This window comes from Rhipicephalus microplus, chromosome 3 (genome assembly GCF_043290135.1).
Source record: "Rhipicephalus microplus isolate Deutch F79 chromosome 3, USDA_Rmic, whole genome shotgun sequence".
NCBI lineage: Eukaryota > Metazoa > Arthropoda > Arachnida > Ixodida > Ixodidae > Rhipicephalus > Rhipicephalus microplus.
The window spans coordinates 231,287,603-231,305,891 of record NC_134702.1 but is presented as its reverse complement, the minus strand read 5'-3'; the positions used below and the strand labels follow the sequence as shown (position 1 = coordinate 231,305,891).

Genomic DNA, 18,289 nt, shown 5'->3' with positions numbered 1-18,289 from the left:
ACATTGTAATGAAGGAACACTATTTTTGGTCATACATGCGCACTCAAAGAGAAGAAACTAGAAAGTTTGGACAGACACTCTATCACAATACAGAAATTATTTGGGCCGTGGCCTAAGAAATATTTTCAGAAAAAAAAAAAAAATATATATATATATATATATATATATATATATATATATATATATATATATATATATATATATATATATATATATATATATATATATATATATATATATATATACCGCAAACAATGACCGCAAAATGGCAGAGAGATTGAGGGCGCAGGGGAAGGAAGAGTGAAAGGGGGCGCCCGGGGGAGTCTACCTTATAATCTTCTTTTTTTTTCTTCTTTTTCCGCATTTTTCCTCTTTCGCTCTCTCGCCCTATGATTCAAGATTGTATAAAGCTTAGCACCAACAAACTGTACCCTCAATCCTGATGAAGGCCACACTCTCGGCCGAAACGTCGAAATAAAGCACGTGGTGACCGCTCACGGAGGATCTGCTTGACTATGTATATATATATATATATATATATATATATATATATATATATAATTGGTGTGTTAGTCTGTACACTCTGGGAAAAAAATTGGAAGTTAGATAGAAGTTGGTGGGTGCGTCTGAACGTTGCATTGCCCTCTGAACTCCCGCAAGTGAACTGCACATTATGCTTTTCAAGTTGTGTCGCTCTGCTACGCACTTTTCCTTTACTTTGGTCGCATCCACAGAGCACCCTGGAACGTTATCGAAGCCCTCATTGCCATTGAGCCACGCAAGCAGAAAAAGCTCTAACGTGCACTCTCTTTCGCGTTGTGCTGTAGTACTCCTGTAGCTCTCCGCACCCAAACAAAATCGCAGCATGGCAACACCCCAACTAAAGAGAGTCGATAGAGTTGTAGCATTTCTAAGGTAAGCAAATGGGTGACCTTTAAGAGTGCCCGTGTGACACAGGTACCAGTCAAGTCTGCCAAACCGCCCACTCAACCACTTCACTGACGATAACGTCGAGTAACATCTCCACATATCCACAATGTTAACTTTACGATTGTGTTTCTTCAAATTGTGTTTATTACTGATTTTTGCCTGTTTGTTCTTAGTATTTATTTTTTTATATTTCAAGAAGTGCACTTAATCGGCATCGTTGTCATGCTGGTCCTGTTATTGTCAAGGTAGGTGTGACGAGTCAAGCCGTCTAGACGCAGCTTTTGTGTCACCACTCTTGCTGCTTATGCTGGTTCTGTACCTACGCAGCAATAAACTTCAAAACTTCAAACCTACCTCCGAGATGAAAACAGCCTCCGTAGACAAAGAGCGGCAGTGCAGCCCTTTCTCTGGTGACCAGAAACGTGCCCATGATTGAAGGGTAGAAGAGCGCAGCATTCCGAAAGAAAGCACTGCTGATGAAGTTGATGGTGAAGCACGCTCCCAGAACGATCCATTTGTTCTGCGCAGGCTCGGGAGAATCTTGAGTGTTGCCGGCAAACTTGGGAGCTGTCATGACCCACAAAAACCTTCCTCTCTCATGCGGCTTCTGTAATAAAATGGCATCGTATCATTAGGTATTTTTTAGTTTTTTTGTGAAGCAATCTAATGTACCATAAAACAGATTCATGGAGTCTGTCATTTGATCGATATGTGGGATTTAACGTCCCAAAACCACCATATGATTATGAGAGACGCCGTAGGGGAGGGCTCCGACAATTTTGACCACCTGGAGTTCTTTAACGTGCACCCAAATCTGAGCGCACGGGCCTACAACATTTCTGCCTCCATCGGAAATGCAGCCGCCGCCGCCGGGATTCGATCTCGCGACCTGCGTGTCAGCAGCCGAGTACCTTAGCCACTAGACTACCGCGGCGGAGCGAGTCTGTCCTTTATGCAAGCTTTAGGTGCGAAGCATTTCTTCGCGTACTGCGCCAACTTTGAGTGTCGATATGAGTACCAATATATCTATCTATCTATCTATCTGCCTGCCTGCCTGCCTGCCTGCCTGCCTGCCTGCCTGCCTGCCTGCCTGCCTGCCTGCCTGCCTGCCTGCCTGCCTGCCTGCCTGCCTGCCTGCCTGCCTGCCTGCCTGCCTGCCTGCCTGCCTGCCTGCCTGCCTGCCTGCCTGCCTGCCTGCCTGCCTGCCTGCCTGCCTGCCTGCCTGCCTGCCTGCCTGCCCGCCTGCCCGCCTGCCCGCCTGCCTGCCTGCCTGCCTGCCTGCCTGCCTGCCTGCCTGCGTCGGCTGCTCTCGTGATCACCCCCTTACCACGGGGTAAGCTAAAGTCAGTATGGGATGGTAAAATAGTTGGACAAATATGACTCGCTGTCAAGACATTATAATGCGTACGTCGTCAAACTTTTTCCGCCTACAGTGTGGCACGTACTCGCGGATGGGTATGTGCCGCGGGTATGTGGGTATATGCCACGAGTGATTGATTGTTTACATCCACCCAGGAACGGCGAGAACAGACATGGGTAATTTTAACGCGTGAGCATTAAATAAGAAAGCTGACATCGGCCACGTTGAGCCGAACAATGCAAGGATTAATGTCAGGGTCTCAGCAGAAACAGAACCTCGTCATTCTGCGTGGCAATCAAGTCTTCTACCTCAGAACCACGCCAGGTCTCGGACGTAGTTTTCAAATAGGCTTTATTGTTCCTGACACGTCAATTGGGGTTGAAGTTCTGACTATCTATCTAATTTTATAAAGTCCTCTCTTCTTAAGTCCTCTTTAAGATCTCTAAGTTCTTAAGTCCTCTTTATAAAGCGCTTGTTTTCTCTTCCTTTCTGTTTATTCGTGTGCTTGAACTGACAGTTATACCATGCATATCCAACTAGCCCAACTATCGATTCTGTTGTAATTTTATAAACATTGCATATGTACTCCCAAGATGCAGCGGTCACGTCTGGTTAACGTCATTTGGAGTTGGGCACTGTCCACTGAAGTTTACTTATGTAGCACTGTCCAGAGCTACTATCCTCGCGAACACCAGCACTCCATATCAGCTTACCACTTCTGGTGTTGCTAATATCCGAGTTGCTGTTGGCATTGTTATGAAACCGCAAACAATTGGTTATATAAAACATCGCCGTTCATTTAACGTATGTCTGTGCGTGTACTTGCACATATATTTAGCGCCACATCGTAACTTCTTGCGCAATATAAAGTACAACACAGTCACCTTCCATTGACATGCTTCGCAGAACATCAACTCGCAAGGTACGTGGAATCGACCTATATTTTTTTAATGAGTGTTAGTGAAACAACTTTACTTGGTCCACAATGGGCGTCAGCTAACTTGATGTCACTTGCATTTCTTGGCATACTCCAGGGACTTTAAGCATTTATATCTAAGTATCTGGGCGCTCTCACGATCACCTTCTTGACTTGGGTCACACCAAATTTTTACGGGTGATAAGAGGGTTTCCTAGTTATGACAGTCTGGTCATGACATGATTAATGTGGAAATCCCGTCGAGTACAACGCCGAACCTTCTGACACGTGTGGCACGTACTCGTAAACCACAGGCAGTTCTGTCCGTGGTATACGAGTACGAGTATCTGTCACAGATATGCGCGCATGTGCCATAGGTGATTGACACATTACATCTACTGAGGAACAGCGAGAACATATATCTGAAATTTAAATGCGAGAGGAAAAGGTTACATTACCAGTGTTGGCTCGAGGGATGAAAATAATACGTATTGCGGTCCCAGCAGAAATCAAAATTAACCATTCTGCGTGACAGTCAAGTATCCCACCGTGCACGTGCCAGGTCTCGGAACCACATGCTTTGTTAAAATACCCCATACAGGTGTAATGTAGGTGAAACGTCGTGTGTGGTTGCAGTGCTCCCCAACTGATGTTATAAGCATTAAATGTGTAGTGGAATGACACAGGCGTCACGTAATCTTGGCGTCATTTTACTTGGGCACCATGGCCTAAGTTTCTCTTCGTAGCACTAGCGATACGGCTACCACACTCGCTAGCACAAGCGCTACATTTCAGCTTACCGCTTGTGATGTCGGTAATACCCATGTTGTTCTTGGTATCGTTACGCAGCAGTAAAAACCTGGTTCTATAAAACCGTTGCGACTGTTCAGCATACAAGTCTGTGCGTATGACTTTGTACAAATGTTTGGCGTCATTTCGTAACATTTTTCTAATAAACATTAGGCTACAGTCACTTTTCCTCCACAAACTTCGCTTGACATCGATTGTCATGGTACGTGGGAAATGTAAATTTTTTACAGCGAAAGCTGCTTTAAGATCACAACTCGGGTCACGCGGCACCGTAGTTGTCCGCCGCCGCCGCCGCTGGTGTCCGTAACCACATCGCAAGAAATTAGAAAAAAACCTAGCGTTAATGACACAGTAGGGCTCACACCAGGGTCCGCTGGGTGCCAGTCCAGTATTCTACCTTTGAGCCATGCCGGCTCTTGGGACTTGGTGGTAAACTTGCCTTAGGCAGGCTCGATGTAGGGAAAGCAGTCGGGTTAATACGACTTATAAAGCATTTTAAAACAGCGAAAAAAAAACAACCGGTCGGCGCACATTGCGAATATCGTAACAAGTGGGTCGTCCAATGCTCCACCCCATTTCAAAAGCTTGTCCATGTTCGCCTAATAGCTATGGCGCATACCCCCTTCAGGCATAATTCCTCACCATCATCAGCCACTGCTAAACAATTGGCTCAAATTTTCTTCCAAATGTTTAGCTGATACCACACTTCTCAGAATATTGATGAGAAATAGCATAGCAATTGCCGGGCTACTACCAAAAAAATGTCAATAATGCCATAATGGGCATCAATCAAGTGTGCTTGCAGCAGTTACCCGATGAGTCTTTAGAAAATGCTCTGAAAGGCCGGTCTTCTCGCTCTCGCTGTGACTGTGCTGCGCCTTACGCACAGGTCTGGCGTGTTTCGAAAAAGTTTATTCTATCATGGGACGCAACAAACCTAAGGAACAAGCGCTTGTACAACCAGCATAATACCACACAAACGACAAAGCACAACATACAATACACATATAAACAAAAGTGTCCAACTCCGTAGGGTGTCCATAGTCCATGGTACTAATAACTACATACCCTACATATATACACTAATCACATTATGGACAATGTACATGATGATATATGTACAGAATTTACAAGACTTTGCGAAGATGTTAGGAAATATCTACAACAGGTATCAAAATTCGTAAAATATGACATAACTTACAGCGTTGGAATGAAGTGCATATATACTAGAACTCACACCCGTACAGGGCATTCACAAACACATAGAAACAGTAAACACATACAGATTACATACACTAATCAGAAATTGACAGGTGACCTGGCTATAGGAACCAGGCCAGGTGGAAGACTAATCGAACACGTCTGTCAACTACGGATAGAAAGCGGGACGACCATTGTCGCAGAAATTCTTCCTCCCCAAGGAAGAACAATTCCTCCGACAGAAACGATAAGAGTTCAGACTAGAGGCGTTCCAGAATCGGAAAGAGAGCACGACGACGATGACCTGCCGCAACAGCCTCGCACTCATTACGCCACAAGCGAGCAGCTCCCGCAGCTATTAGAAGGTGTGTAAAGCGACTACGCGAGCAGTGACCAAATTTTACAAAGCGATTAGCACATAGACCACAAAAATTAGTGTTAATGGACTTCCAAAACACCTTCTGCAATGACACATTGCTTCAGCATACGCTGGTTAAACTCCTGTAATGGGAAGTTAGGACAAGTGGAAGATGGGACCATGCCCAACTTCTGCACTCTGTCCCGTGTTGGGAGGGCTCTCTATCCAAGACACCACATAAAGTCGCGGAGGTGACCAGGCATAAACGATGCCATTATCGCGCTCCACGAGACATGTCTCGATCGTGCTATACGGGCAGGAGGAACCAGAGGACGCAGAAGAGACGCCGTTGTATCTACAATGCGGCTTTCGAGAATGTTCACAACGGAACAAACCTGCTGCGCGTGAGGGGCGAAGCTAATTAAAGCGGCACCCGTTCGTGCCTCGTCGTACTCGTAGTGCGTAACCAGTCTTACGCGTTGACCTGCAAGGTGGTGCCGGTGGGAGATTTCTCCTGTGAGTTGTTGAAAAATAAAAAAATTTGCAGCATTCGCGTTAACTAAAAGCCGAATTCTCCGGTCTCTCATTCCCAATTAGCAGCCATTGGCATGTACATTGAGCACTATCTGACTAGAAAGGGTTGCTAGGTTATACTCGTTGGGCGTAACGTCCTTGATTTTAGAAAGGTTTAGCGAGCATTGGGCCGCAGTGCCATGAATTTCTGTTTGTTTGTCCTTTTTATCCTGGTGCAACCCACCATGGGGATCGGCCATGAAACAAACGGTGTCTTGCTAATTAAAAGAAAATGTTCATAATTTCGAAATGTTACGTTTCCAATTATTATGCTAGATTTTGATAATTTTTTAGACGATGAACTTAGCATTCTATTCTTCTCGTCTTTCGAAGGGAATCGCAAACGGCTTTGCAAACGCTCCTGAGGCTAAAAGGCAGCACGGTAGCTCCAATGGAAAAAAATACCGGAAGGAATAAATTTAATCTCAACCTTCAAATCGGTTTGTTTAAATGTCTTTTCCTCTGATTTGTGAATAATCTGCACGTTAAAAAGAAATGATCAAGAGATTCACACTCATTGCAATAGAGGCATAAAGGTCAGTGTACCAGACCAGACTTGTGTAGGTAAAAATTCAGTGGGGGACTCGGCATCGTATTTTGGTAACTGCGATCTCGGTCCTTCTGGAGGAACACCATTGATTCTTCCAACGATAATTGAGTTGAGCGAACTCGGAAACTGACAACGCAGACTTTGCGAAGTTGTCCGATACGGCAAATTTTTCAAAACGCGCCGCCGTTTCAAACGCCAACGTCGGCAAAGTAGGTATTATCAGACCGTTACATGATAAAAGTGCGAGTGCATCCGCTTGTTCATTTAGAGGTATACCTTTGTGCCCTGGTACTCATACCAAGCGAATAATACGTATATGTCTTGAAATGAGGGAATGAAATATTTCTAAAGAAATTGAAAAATTTGGTGCAGTTAAAGAGGAGCAGACGGATAGGCTGTATGTAGGAATGACGGCTTCTGATAATGATAGGTGTAATTTCCGTAGAGCTAATATAATGGCAAGTGATTCCGCATGATAAATAGGAGTAAAGTCCGGTAGGCGAATTGAAAAAGACCAATATAGATATAATGATGCGATTCCCACCCCCGCCTTTTCTACACAAACAGAAGCGTCAGTTGCTGTCACTGCAGCCATTTCTAATCTAGATAAATGGTCCTCCAAAATGCAAATTAGGTATCTAAAAGGTAAATGTTTGCAATTCTTGGGAAATATTTCATGAAATTCTATTCCACTTGTTTGTACAGATCTGCTTATGATTATTATCTCACGGAGCTGCACTTGTAATGTTTCGAATTGTGTCTGTGCAAAATTAACTTGGGGACACCGTAATCTTGGCCACAGATGGCCGAAAAGTTGCGTCTGATCATTAAGAAAAATATATTGCGATCTCCTCAATGGCGATGCATAGATCTTTAAAAATGTACGCACGGTTAGGATGTTAAACCGAGTACGAAGAAAAGGCAGGCGTGCTTCTTTGTATAAAACAGCATTTGATACAAATTTTGGAAGTCCAAGACATAATCGTAATGATTCGCGTTCCAAAAGAACCAGTAATCATAGTTTGTATGCAGGTGCACTAAAAAACAAGACACAGCCGAAATATAATATCGGGCGAATATACATGCAGTAAATCATGATGAGAATATCACGGCGTAAACTTGAACGTTTGTTTCCGAGTCTACGAAGCATCCCCAGCGCACGTGTTTCTTTGGCAGCCATGTTTTCTATATGTGGATTTCAATTTAGTTTTTCAGTATAAGTGATTCCTAAGTACTTAACAGATTCTGCCTGCGGGAAAACGTCTTGCCGGTAATGCAAAGCGATAAGGACCAGAACACTCAGAGGAAAAACTACCATCGCACTTTTTTTTTTTGACATTAAGTGACAAATTTATTTTTTCTAACCACGTTTCTAGAGCGTTCATTTACGTCTACAGACTTGAATAAAATGAATGTATACCTGCAGCTGTAGCAAAAAACGCGATATCGTCGGCATATACATACACTTGTATGTCCATCTGCACAGGAATAGTGCATAGTAAAATATTAAGTTATTGTGGCCATAACACTGATCCTTGTGGGAGACCTCTAGTTTGTTTCTGCCTTAGAGACGACAAACCAGATTGAGAACAGTGAAATTCCCTGTCGTTTAAGAAGGAATATACCTATGCAACAAAGTATTATGGTAGACCTGCGTTTTTAAGTGAATTCACTAGTTTCGAATATTCCACGCTGTCATAAGCTTTTGTGATGTCTAGAGTTACCAAGGCGGCATATTGTTTCTTATAACGGGCATATTCTGCTTTCTAAATCGACATGGGCACACCAAATTGAGCAACCACGCCTGAAGCCAATTAGGCATGGGCTCAAGACGAAGTTTTCATTCAACAAATTATCTATTCTAATGTGCAAGAACCTTTCAGTTAGATTTACCAGATTATATGTAAGTGCTATAGGCCTGATGTTATCTATTATAAAACCAGCACCTTGTTTTTTATAAAGGAATTATCTTAGAAATTATCCAATCAGATAGAATCCATGAGTTCTGGTTAACCATTGCCAGTAGTTCCTGTAGTAAAATCTCATGGATGATTTTTATTGTTGAAGTAGTCATTCCATCAGGACCTGGCGCAGTATTGGGCCAGTTTCTTACTACTTGTTCCAGCTCCGAAGCAGTGATCTCCTCAAAACCGTCAGTTTTCTCGGGAGATCGCGAGTGGTTTGAGAAGGCAGACATAAAGCGATTTTCAAGTTCTTTTGCAATACCTTAGAGAAAACTAGACAGTTCACTTGGAGTAGAAACCACTGATTCAATGTTGTTGGATGAAGGCATAAGCTTATTGGTTCTGAGGAAATTGAACAGGGATTTTCTAATGCTAGGTTTTGACAGAAACTCAGAACGCTGACCATCATAGCTGTCTTTCGCTGCGGCAACTGTTCTCCTAAAAATGGCAGCCGCATATTTGTAATCACTCCAATTTCTAGGGCATTGGTTGTAAAGTAGCTTACGCCACGCAGCTCTTCTTAGCCTCTAATCGCGTGCACAAGCTGAATTCCAGCAACTATTAGAAGGACCTTTGTTAGATCCCTTTACGTTTACGTTGAATTTCGATTTATTTAACGATTATTTTATCCAGTTACTTAAATTTAGAGCAGTTTGCTCTTCACATTTAACCATTCGGGTTGACCAGGCGGCCCATAGTGATTTTTCAAATGTACAAAAATATAGGTGAGTTATTGAGTGGCTGGGTACAGAGGTCTCCGGACATACAATCTCAAAATATATAGGCAAGTGGTCACTACTTGTACCCAAGTTCAGGGTAGACCATGTAGAGATAGTAAAGTTAGGACTGTAGCAAGTAAGGTCAATCGTGGAACGAGACCAACTACTAACAAAAGTGGGTGTTCGTGTGTTAATGCATGTTAGGTTACACTGTGAAACCAGATCTCACAAACGCTTGCCATTCATATCGGTTCTGAAACCCCACGATGCATGGTGAGTAACGAAGTCACCCGCCAATACTACTTGTTTCTTACATGACGAAATTACAGGATTGAGCACAGAAGTATCTTGAACACTGGCTGGAAAATAGGCATTCACTAACGAAAAAGGGGGGCATCCCGGAAGAGAGATATCTAACGCTAAAATTCCATTGTATAAATTCATGACTTCACCTGTAATTTTAACTCGATGAGCAATTTTTGAAGTAATAAATATGGCTAAGCCGCCACCCCTAGAGAACCGGTCTAACCTAAAGATGCGGTAATTTTTAAAGACGATAGTCTTTCTTGGGGACCTTCGACGCAAAAATTTTAGTCTGTCTGTCTGTCTGTCTGTCTGTCTGTCTGTCTGTCTGTCTGTCTGTCTGTCTGTCTGTCTGTCTGTCTGTCTGTCTGTCTGTCTGTCTGTCTGTACATTTGTCTGTTTGTCCACTTTTAACGGCATAGGGTACTTGAAACGGCCGACCCCATCTGCGGCGCCCACCAATGTTGCTCAAGGTTGAGCGTCCATGCTTGTGCAATTGTCAATTAAAAAGCAACTATTGCACATGCCTGGTGTATCATAACTACACGTATATATTCTGCATGTGCGTCTCTTACTAGAAAAGACATACGTAAGTAATTTTAAGGACCGTACCGCTCATCACGCTGCACTGACCATGCAACGCTTGCACGGAAAGGCGAGTGTTTCCAACGCTTTGCTGAAACGAAACGGTGGTGGCACCTACCCGTCGCCTTGCGCTCTACACCTTATCGCCTCTTAGATGGGCGCGCACAGCCATCTCAAAGCCACGCGCTTTGTTTTCGAAGACAACTGCCAGGTGGCGCTTATGTCTCACGTGTGACGTCACTAGATACGCTCGTTCGCCAAAATTCGTGGCAAATGAAGTAGCTGCTGCGCCGCTACTTCGCGAAAATATTACTCGGAAGACGTTTGCATGCGTGTCTAAATCAGCCACCGAATCTGAACGAAGGTGGACGAAAATTCAAAAGGAAGTCATGGCGATTGTGTATGGATGCGAAAGATTACACCATTTCACATACTGTCGTAAGACTATCGTAGAAACAGACCAGCGTCCACTGGTAATGTGTTCTCAGAAAGCAATCAGAGACACACCGGGCTACAAGGCTTCTTTTTTGCGCCATATTCTTTACGACTTGGAAATTATCTTTTATCCAGGGAAACATGTCCTGTAAGAACAAATACCTAGCAGACGTTCTAGAAATCCTGGGCAAAACGCACCGATTCTCGGCCGGCTAAAACCGCTTAACGAAGAGGTGTAAGTTTGTGATGCCTGCTAGCATAAACCGTGCAGTACTAGAAAATTACACCATCTCCCGCTAAAGGGAACTGTAGGCTTATGTCACAGGAGTGAAAGAAAGACACGCCTGAACGATAACCGATGCCAGCCGCGGAACGTGAGCCGTGGCTTCACGTGCCACGGCCTAGCGCCTTCTTTATTTTCTTCTGTCGCCATCGCGTGTTCTCCGGTTTGCGCGCCGCCCGAACGAGGGCGCTACAGAACCATGTATAGATGCGAAGCTGTGGGCGCTAAAGCCTACACTGGTGCTGCCGCTCATCACGATATTGCGCAGGGGTGAAAGCTGGGGAAGTGCAAAGCATGCGCAGTGATGAATCAGTGTCTTCTACTGGAGCATGAAAACCAATCCTAATTGGCAATGAGAGACAGTAGACTTAAATTGCACAGAGAGAGCTGCAGTGCACTTTTAGTTAACGTGCACACTGTGATTTTGATGTTGTTGTTTTGTTGTTCAACAGCGCACAGAAGCAACCTTCCATCAGTTATATCTTGGAGGTCAAATTCTCGTGCCTATATATGAGGCGTTTGTTTTCTCTGTAAAAGAGCCAAATGCAGAAAACGAAAGCAGGCTAAATTTCTGTGGAACATGAAACATGCCTAAGTATGTTCCATTTCTAGAACAGTTATAATCAAAATGGGACAATTGCTTATTGTAAAATAAGCCCGAAAAGGCAGTTTCTAATCAAAGGTGAGCCAAGTATTTCAACTGTTTCAATTAAAGTGAGCCACATTCATTAAACGAACACTGTGCCAAAACAACCAACATGGTTCTACTCAAAATGTTTCATTTGTTTCTTAATTACTTTGCTATTGTGTTTACGTTCCACAATGAGGTTTTTAGCGCGAGTAGGTGCTCACTGAAGGACATGATGTTCAATGACAAAACTCGATTCTAAAGAGTTGTTTTTGTTTTGTTTTTCTCTTGCTCATGTTCTGCTCTTTGTGCCACATGGTTTTCGTCACATGGTTACTGTCTCCTCTATATATTTTCGTGCTCTGCGCATTAAAATCAGTTGGTAGTTAGCGTTCGTGTCTTTCGTGTCCTTCTTGTTTCTGTGTCGTCGTTTTGTTCTCGCGCTATAACTATCGTCATGCCATACCAACTAGCCCAAGCTGCCACACTTATAAGAAAAGTAAAGATAATATAATGACTTGCGCGCACCGACACCTTCGAGGAACTTTACTTCCTTCTCGGACAGGGATAAGGGGGGCTTGCTAATGCAAGGCACCTGTTCGCGTGCCATCTGCGCGGCCCCGACAATGACTCGGGTGCGCTCATCTTTGTGCTTGTACAGCGTCGCTGTGTCCTTGAAAAGGGGCACACAGTTGCACTCAGTGCAGTGCTGCGCAAAAAAACCATCCTTCCCGTTTCTAACATTGTTAGCGTGTTCTCTCAGCCGATCCTTCAGACACCTTCTGGTCGTTCTGACATAACAAGCACCGCTTGAAAGGGGGGTTCTATTGACAACTTCCCGGGAGCATGCCGCATACCTGTTTCTATGTTGAACTCTGCATTCCGTTGATGACTCCGTTTTCAGGGGGTTTGTAGATGTGGTGAGGCTGAATAATTTGAACGGTGCCGAGAACAGGACACGAACTCCAACTCGTTTCCGATTTTCTTGAGCCTGTGTGATATCTGGTGTTAGTATGGAATTACGGCTATCCTATCACGCTCTGCATCCGTGTTGCTCGGATTCTGTCGCTGCCTCTGCTCTGCCTTATTAGTCCCCATGATAGTCTCAGCAACGGAAGCGATAAACGCCTCGAGGAAACCTGAAGCCTTAAGCCGGGAAACTTGAGCTTTGAAGCTCGCAAAGATATTGTGGGCGCACAACCTATTTAAGGCAATCTCAAGATAGGTTCGTGTTATGCCTCGCTTAACTAACTTGCTGTGAGCGGAAGAAAAAGAAAGTGGCGGTTTCTGCGCACGTGGTTCATAACACCAACAGATGTGCTGTGAGCTAAAAAACAATCTTAAATCCAAAAAGCATAACTTGTCATTCTCGGGCATTTCATGTGTCAACACAACAGGCTTTAAGCAATCTTCGAGCACACCTATTGTTTGAGTCGCAATCGAGTGGAACATAGAGGAATCACAATTTAGAAGAACCATGAAATCATCCACGTATCTGAATACTTTGACGACATGCGAGCCTTCTAACTTTTTCTGCAGTTTTTGCCCATTTTTGGCAATAGAAGATCACTGAGTAGAGGTGTTATGAATGAGCCGATTGAAACAACCTTTTTCTGTAGATAAATGCAATCATTTCATTGAACAAAAGTAGAGGTAAGGTACAGCAAACTGCTGTACCTTACCTCTACTAACTAGCCCAAATAGTTGTTCTTCTTCAAAGATGGTTTTCTTGCTCAGCACTGCACTGAGTGCAACTGTGTGGCCCTTTTAAAGGACACAGCGACGCTGTACAAGCACAAAGATGAGCGCACCCAAGACATTGTCGAGGCCACGCAGATGGCACGCGAACAGGTGCCTTGCATTAGCAAGCCCCCTGTGTCCCTGTCCGAGAAGGAACTAAGGTTCCTCGAAGGTTTCGGTGCGTGCAAGTCGTTATATTATCTTTACTTTTCTGTTTCGTTTGCTTATAGACTTTACTTTGCCTTTTTTCTGTGCTTTTGTTTTTTGTTTTTGTTTTTCTCTTACTCATGTTGTGCTCTTTGTACCATATGGCTTTTTGTCACATGGTTACTGTATCCTCTATATAATATCGCGCTCTGCGCAATAAACTCAGTTGGAAGTTAGCGCTCGTGTCCTTCGTGTCCTTCTTGTCTCTGTGTCGTCGTTTTGTTCTCGCACTATAACTATCGTCATGCCATACCAACTAGGCCAAGCTGCCACACTTCTTAGCTGGAACACTTTCAGGGCATTCAATATACTTCAGGAACAAGAAAACACTAATGACCGTCCAGAATGGTTCACCTTTTTCTAGGAAGGACCACTCGCTCTTCAAGTCTAGTAATCGCTATGACGCTCATGCGTCGAACACGGCACCGCGGAAGCACAAGTATGATGTGAATTCTATCGCTTAATAGTTTTATACCGTACATTCCAACCGTTCTAAACCTATTTTTCGGGCTATTTCATGTCAAAATGAAATGTTTTAATCTATATGAGTCAAATACAAACACTGCCCCACAATACTTACAATACTTGGCTATGTAGGTTTTAGCAACTATATAGATTTGTGGTATTTAGGAGAGAGGAGCATACTGGCGACAGGTTGTTTGAGCAGGCCCAACCACATTGTCAGTAGAAAAACGTGTGCTTTCTCAGTTTTATTGAAAGTACATTTAGCTCACTTAGAAAAATGAACGCCTCATATGCAGAATAGCCAATGAATGGTTGTGCAAAATAAGCATTAGCAGTTGTTTTTTTTTATACAGAAAGCTTCCTAGCCGAATATGCCTGCATCGGCGTTGCGAGGCAAGAGAGAAGAGAGCGTGGAAGAGGGGGGAATGCATGCGCAATGGTTGTGAGGGAAACCCCGCAGAGAGAAAGGGGCAGTTAGTGTAGACAACGGTGTAAGAATACACAGGTACTGACAGTCTCCCCGCAACGCATTGAAAAACGTTGTCCCAACGCCTCCAGACAGCGCTTCCTCTATTTTTTCAGTGCCCGGGCGAAGGAGCGCATTTCAATGGGAAGCGGCCGTCGGGGCTAGTGCGGCGATTTCGCCGACCGCCGCAACTGGAGTAGAGATGCCACCGCACCGTCTCTCGCGCAAACAAATCCCGCGGCTGCAATCGAAGCTCTTATACGGCTCGGTTTTCGAAGGTATTCTCATTGTTTAAGGTGTAATGGAAATTTGGAAACGAGACTCGCGAATGCACTTGTTGTTTCACACACCTAGGTCATTTTAAAGACATGTGTCATTCGCAAATACTTGATCAAGGCGCTCGCGCGTCATCTGCTAGGCCGATACCAGATAGCTCATGCTAGCAATCCATGGAAGATCGTTTTGTCACCGCGGTGTTCGCTTCACTGAGAGTTGCTTTTTTGACTAACTGAGAGTCGATTTTTGAGATAAGCCTTTGCCAGGAGCTAGTAATAAAAGCTTTGGTGCCTAATGTCTCCCGATGCTTTCTAATCTCCAATGGCGTGGCACATTATGCGCAAGCCTGGAGTTCATGCACTAAATAGCACAAAATTCCGCTAGACTGCTTCCAGAGATATAGGTCATCATCCGTTCTTTTTGCAAAGCATTATAGGTGTTGCCACCGCGAAAAAGCAAGTGTCAAAAATGAGGAAGTAAACAGGTGATATCACCATTAGAGAGCCTAAACTATAAAATAGTCGTGAAATAAACAAGAACAGCTTTATATGCGGCGCGATTTCTGCTATCATTGCCTGTGTTTTAAACAGGCGCTGTTGAAGTCTGATGTCTAATGCCGAATCTCAACTTGAGCAAAGACGACAGGCATGAAAAATGTGGCCTGTGCCCAATTGCTTGAGCTAATTGTCTGCGTATTCGTGGACGGATTGTTGTAGCGTTAATATCCGACTGCTCAGCTTTGTTTCGTTCTTCTTCCTTCTGGCCTCTTGATTTGGTAGGGGGCGGAGTAGAGGTCGAATAGCTGTGTGGTGCCCATGGCCTCCAATTCTTTTCGGGGCGTAATGTTAGCGTTGCACACGGCAGTGATCGCGGTGCAGCGTTGTTACTGATAGACTCACTTGTTGACTGTTAGGATGGAGCGCACTCCCGTTTAGTGATATCAATTACCATGTTGCCAAACGTGACGTGTAGTCTTCAGCCCCCACTACCTATAATCTGTAAAATACTCGGGTTGTAAATGACGGCTACATATTACAGTGAAGTACAAAGATTTATTAGGAGACCAATTGTTCTGCTTAATTGCTGCAAGCATGCTCCCCCAAACACCAGTAGAAACTGCCATTTCACAGAGCTACAGCCATCCAGTGCATTAAAGCGATAGCTTTAAATTCCACATCAGAAGCGAAAATTGAGTCGCGTCCGGCGTCTTCTTGCGTCGGTGGCGGGAACACGTAGGATGCAAAAATATTGTCATTAAGTGAAAACGCCATCATATGACGTCACATGTCATGAATGTTTGTGACGTATCGGAAGGTCACATAACTTGACGGCATCATATAACATCTTCGCTTGGTTGAAATTGGCTGATAATGAGGGCAGTGCATAACCGGCTGAGGGGCAGAAAGCTAGCTTTGTCTCCAAATCCTTGAGGCCGTAAGAAAACTATGTCGGGCGCATAAAGATCCAGGAGGAAGGTAGGAAATATTCAGGGCGTTGAATGGGAAGAAAACGAGGATAGTTTTTGACTTTCAGTCGTCTCAAGTGAATTCATATGGGGATCAGCAAGCTTTTTGTAACTAGTGAGAAATGAAAGACAGTATGATTTTTTTTTATCAGATATGCAGTGGTACACAGTAGTATTATACACTGAGGCATGCAAATATTGAGCTAGCAATACCTTTAAGAAGAAAATAAAACGCGAATGTGAAAGAACTCGAACGCATATATCGAACCAGTAGCACGTGCGGCTTGGCAGAGCCCGGTGAAAACAGCGCGCCGCACTGTCCATGTTACTTCTCATCCTCCCCGCATCCGTGAAAGCCGCCAAGAAGCACGACTGCAAATTAACTCGCATGAAAACACGGATTCGCGAGCTTCTTAATGTGCTTAATGTGCTTAATGTGCTTAATGGGACGGACGGACGGACGGACGGACGGACGGACGGACGGACGGACGGATGGATGGATGGATGGATGGATGGATGGATGGATGGATGGATGGATGGATGGATGGATGGATGGATGGATGGATGGATGGATGGATGGATGGATGGATGGATGGATGGATGGATGGATGGATGGATGGATGGATGGATGGATGGATGGATGGATGGATGGATATGGCTGTACCCTCAGTAAGTATTACGGGCGGTAGCTAAGGCCACCAAGCCGTAATACTCAGTGAACCAAAAACTAGATTTATTTTTTCCTTTAAATAGTGAGGTTGAGGACTCGTACTCTGCAGTGAAGGGTTTTCTTTCACCCGTGGCTTGACTTTAGCCATCAATCAGATAATCTCCTTTTAGTTAATTCTACCCGCTTTGGGACTATTTTGCCCTCCCTGTCCCTAAACCTCAGCGCTTTGAAAAACTCTGCGCCATCATCCTGGGTGAAGCCCATTATGAAGTGTTCGGCAGTTTCCTCTCCTCTCCACACCTACCGTGTCTACCCTTTCGTATTTGGCCCGATATGTCTTGGTTCGCAATACTTCCGTCCTGGCTTCAAACAGTAGAGAACTACCCCGAGTATTATCAATGATCCTTTCCTTGGCGATTTCCTGCTTAAAAGTTCGATAGATGTCTAGTGCGGACTTCCTAATCATGCCAATTCTCCACATATCGGTCTCAGCTTCTTCACCTTCTTTTCAACCGATAATTCTTTCTGGTTTAACCCGCTGCTGTTTTCTAAGTATTTACCAGTCAATTTTCTGGTTCGCGTCCTTCATTTTTTATCGACATTCTTCATGTACAAGTAGCTGAACACCTTCCTAGCCCAACGCTTCTCCCCCATTCCTCTTAATCGCTTCTCAAATGTTATCTTGCTGTTAGCTTCCCTGCCCTCAAATGATATTCATCTCATATCACCTTGTACTCCTTGATTTGGTGTATTCCCGTGAGCCCCTAAGGCAAGCCTACCTATTCAACGTTACTTGATTTCTAATCTTGCTTGAACTTTTGATCTCATGCACAAGACCGCATTGCCGAATGTCAGACCAGGAACCACGACTCTTTTCCATATCCCTCTCACAACATCATACCCATTGTAATTGTACAGTGCCCTGTTTTTCATCACTGCTGCATTCCTGTTACCTTTAGTCGTCACGTATATTTCGTGTTCCCTTGGGTACTCGGTCCCCTTGCTTAGCCATACGCCCAGATATTTGCATTTATCTGTTATCTCTAGCGTGACCTCCTGTATTATAAGCTCACTACCTTCATTATCAATAAAAATCATGACTGCTGAGTTTTTCTTACTGAATCTGAAATTTAACCTATCTCCCTCATTACCGCAGATGTCCATCAATCTCTCCAAATCTTCCTTGTTGTCAGCGATGACCACTATATCATCTGCGTACATCAATGCTGGTAGAGCCTTTTCAATGAGTTTCCTTGTTGGACGAAAAAGACGATGAAGCCAAGTCCACCTTCCTCTAATTTGGCCTCTAATACTTGTAGGTACACACCCGTAGTACCTGTAGTCTACCCGCGCAGCACCACCATGCGGCATTGGCGAGTGGAGGCG

The 18,289-nt window shown here is 44.2% G+C and overlaps 1 protein-coding gene across 9 annotated transcripts in view; it reads right to left on the bottom strand.

Moving 5' to 3' along the window:
- The window catches only part of LOC119167556 (uncharacterized), a 115,434-nt gene that overhangs the window by 60,877 nt on the left and 36,268 nt on the right, over window positions 1-18,289 (bottom strand). For all 9 annotated transcript variants that reach the window (XM_075890790.1, XM_075890791.1, XM_075890789.1 and 6 more), the window contains one exon: window positions 1,285-1,537. In XM_075890790.1, coding sequence (XP_075746905.1) covers window positions 1,285-1,504 — 220 coding nt within the window. In that variant the 5' untranslated portion in view covers window positions 1,505-1,537. The remainder of the gene's footprint in view (window positions 1-1,284; window positions 1,538-18,289) is intronic.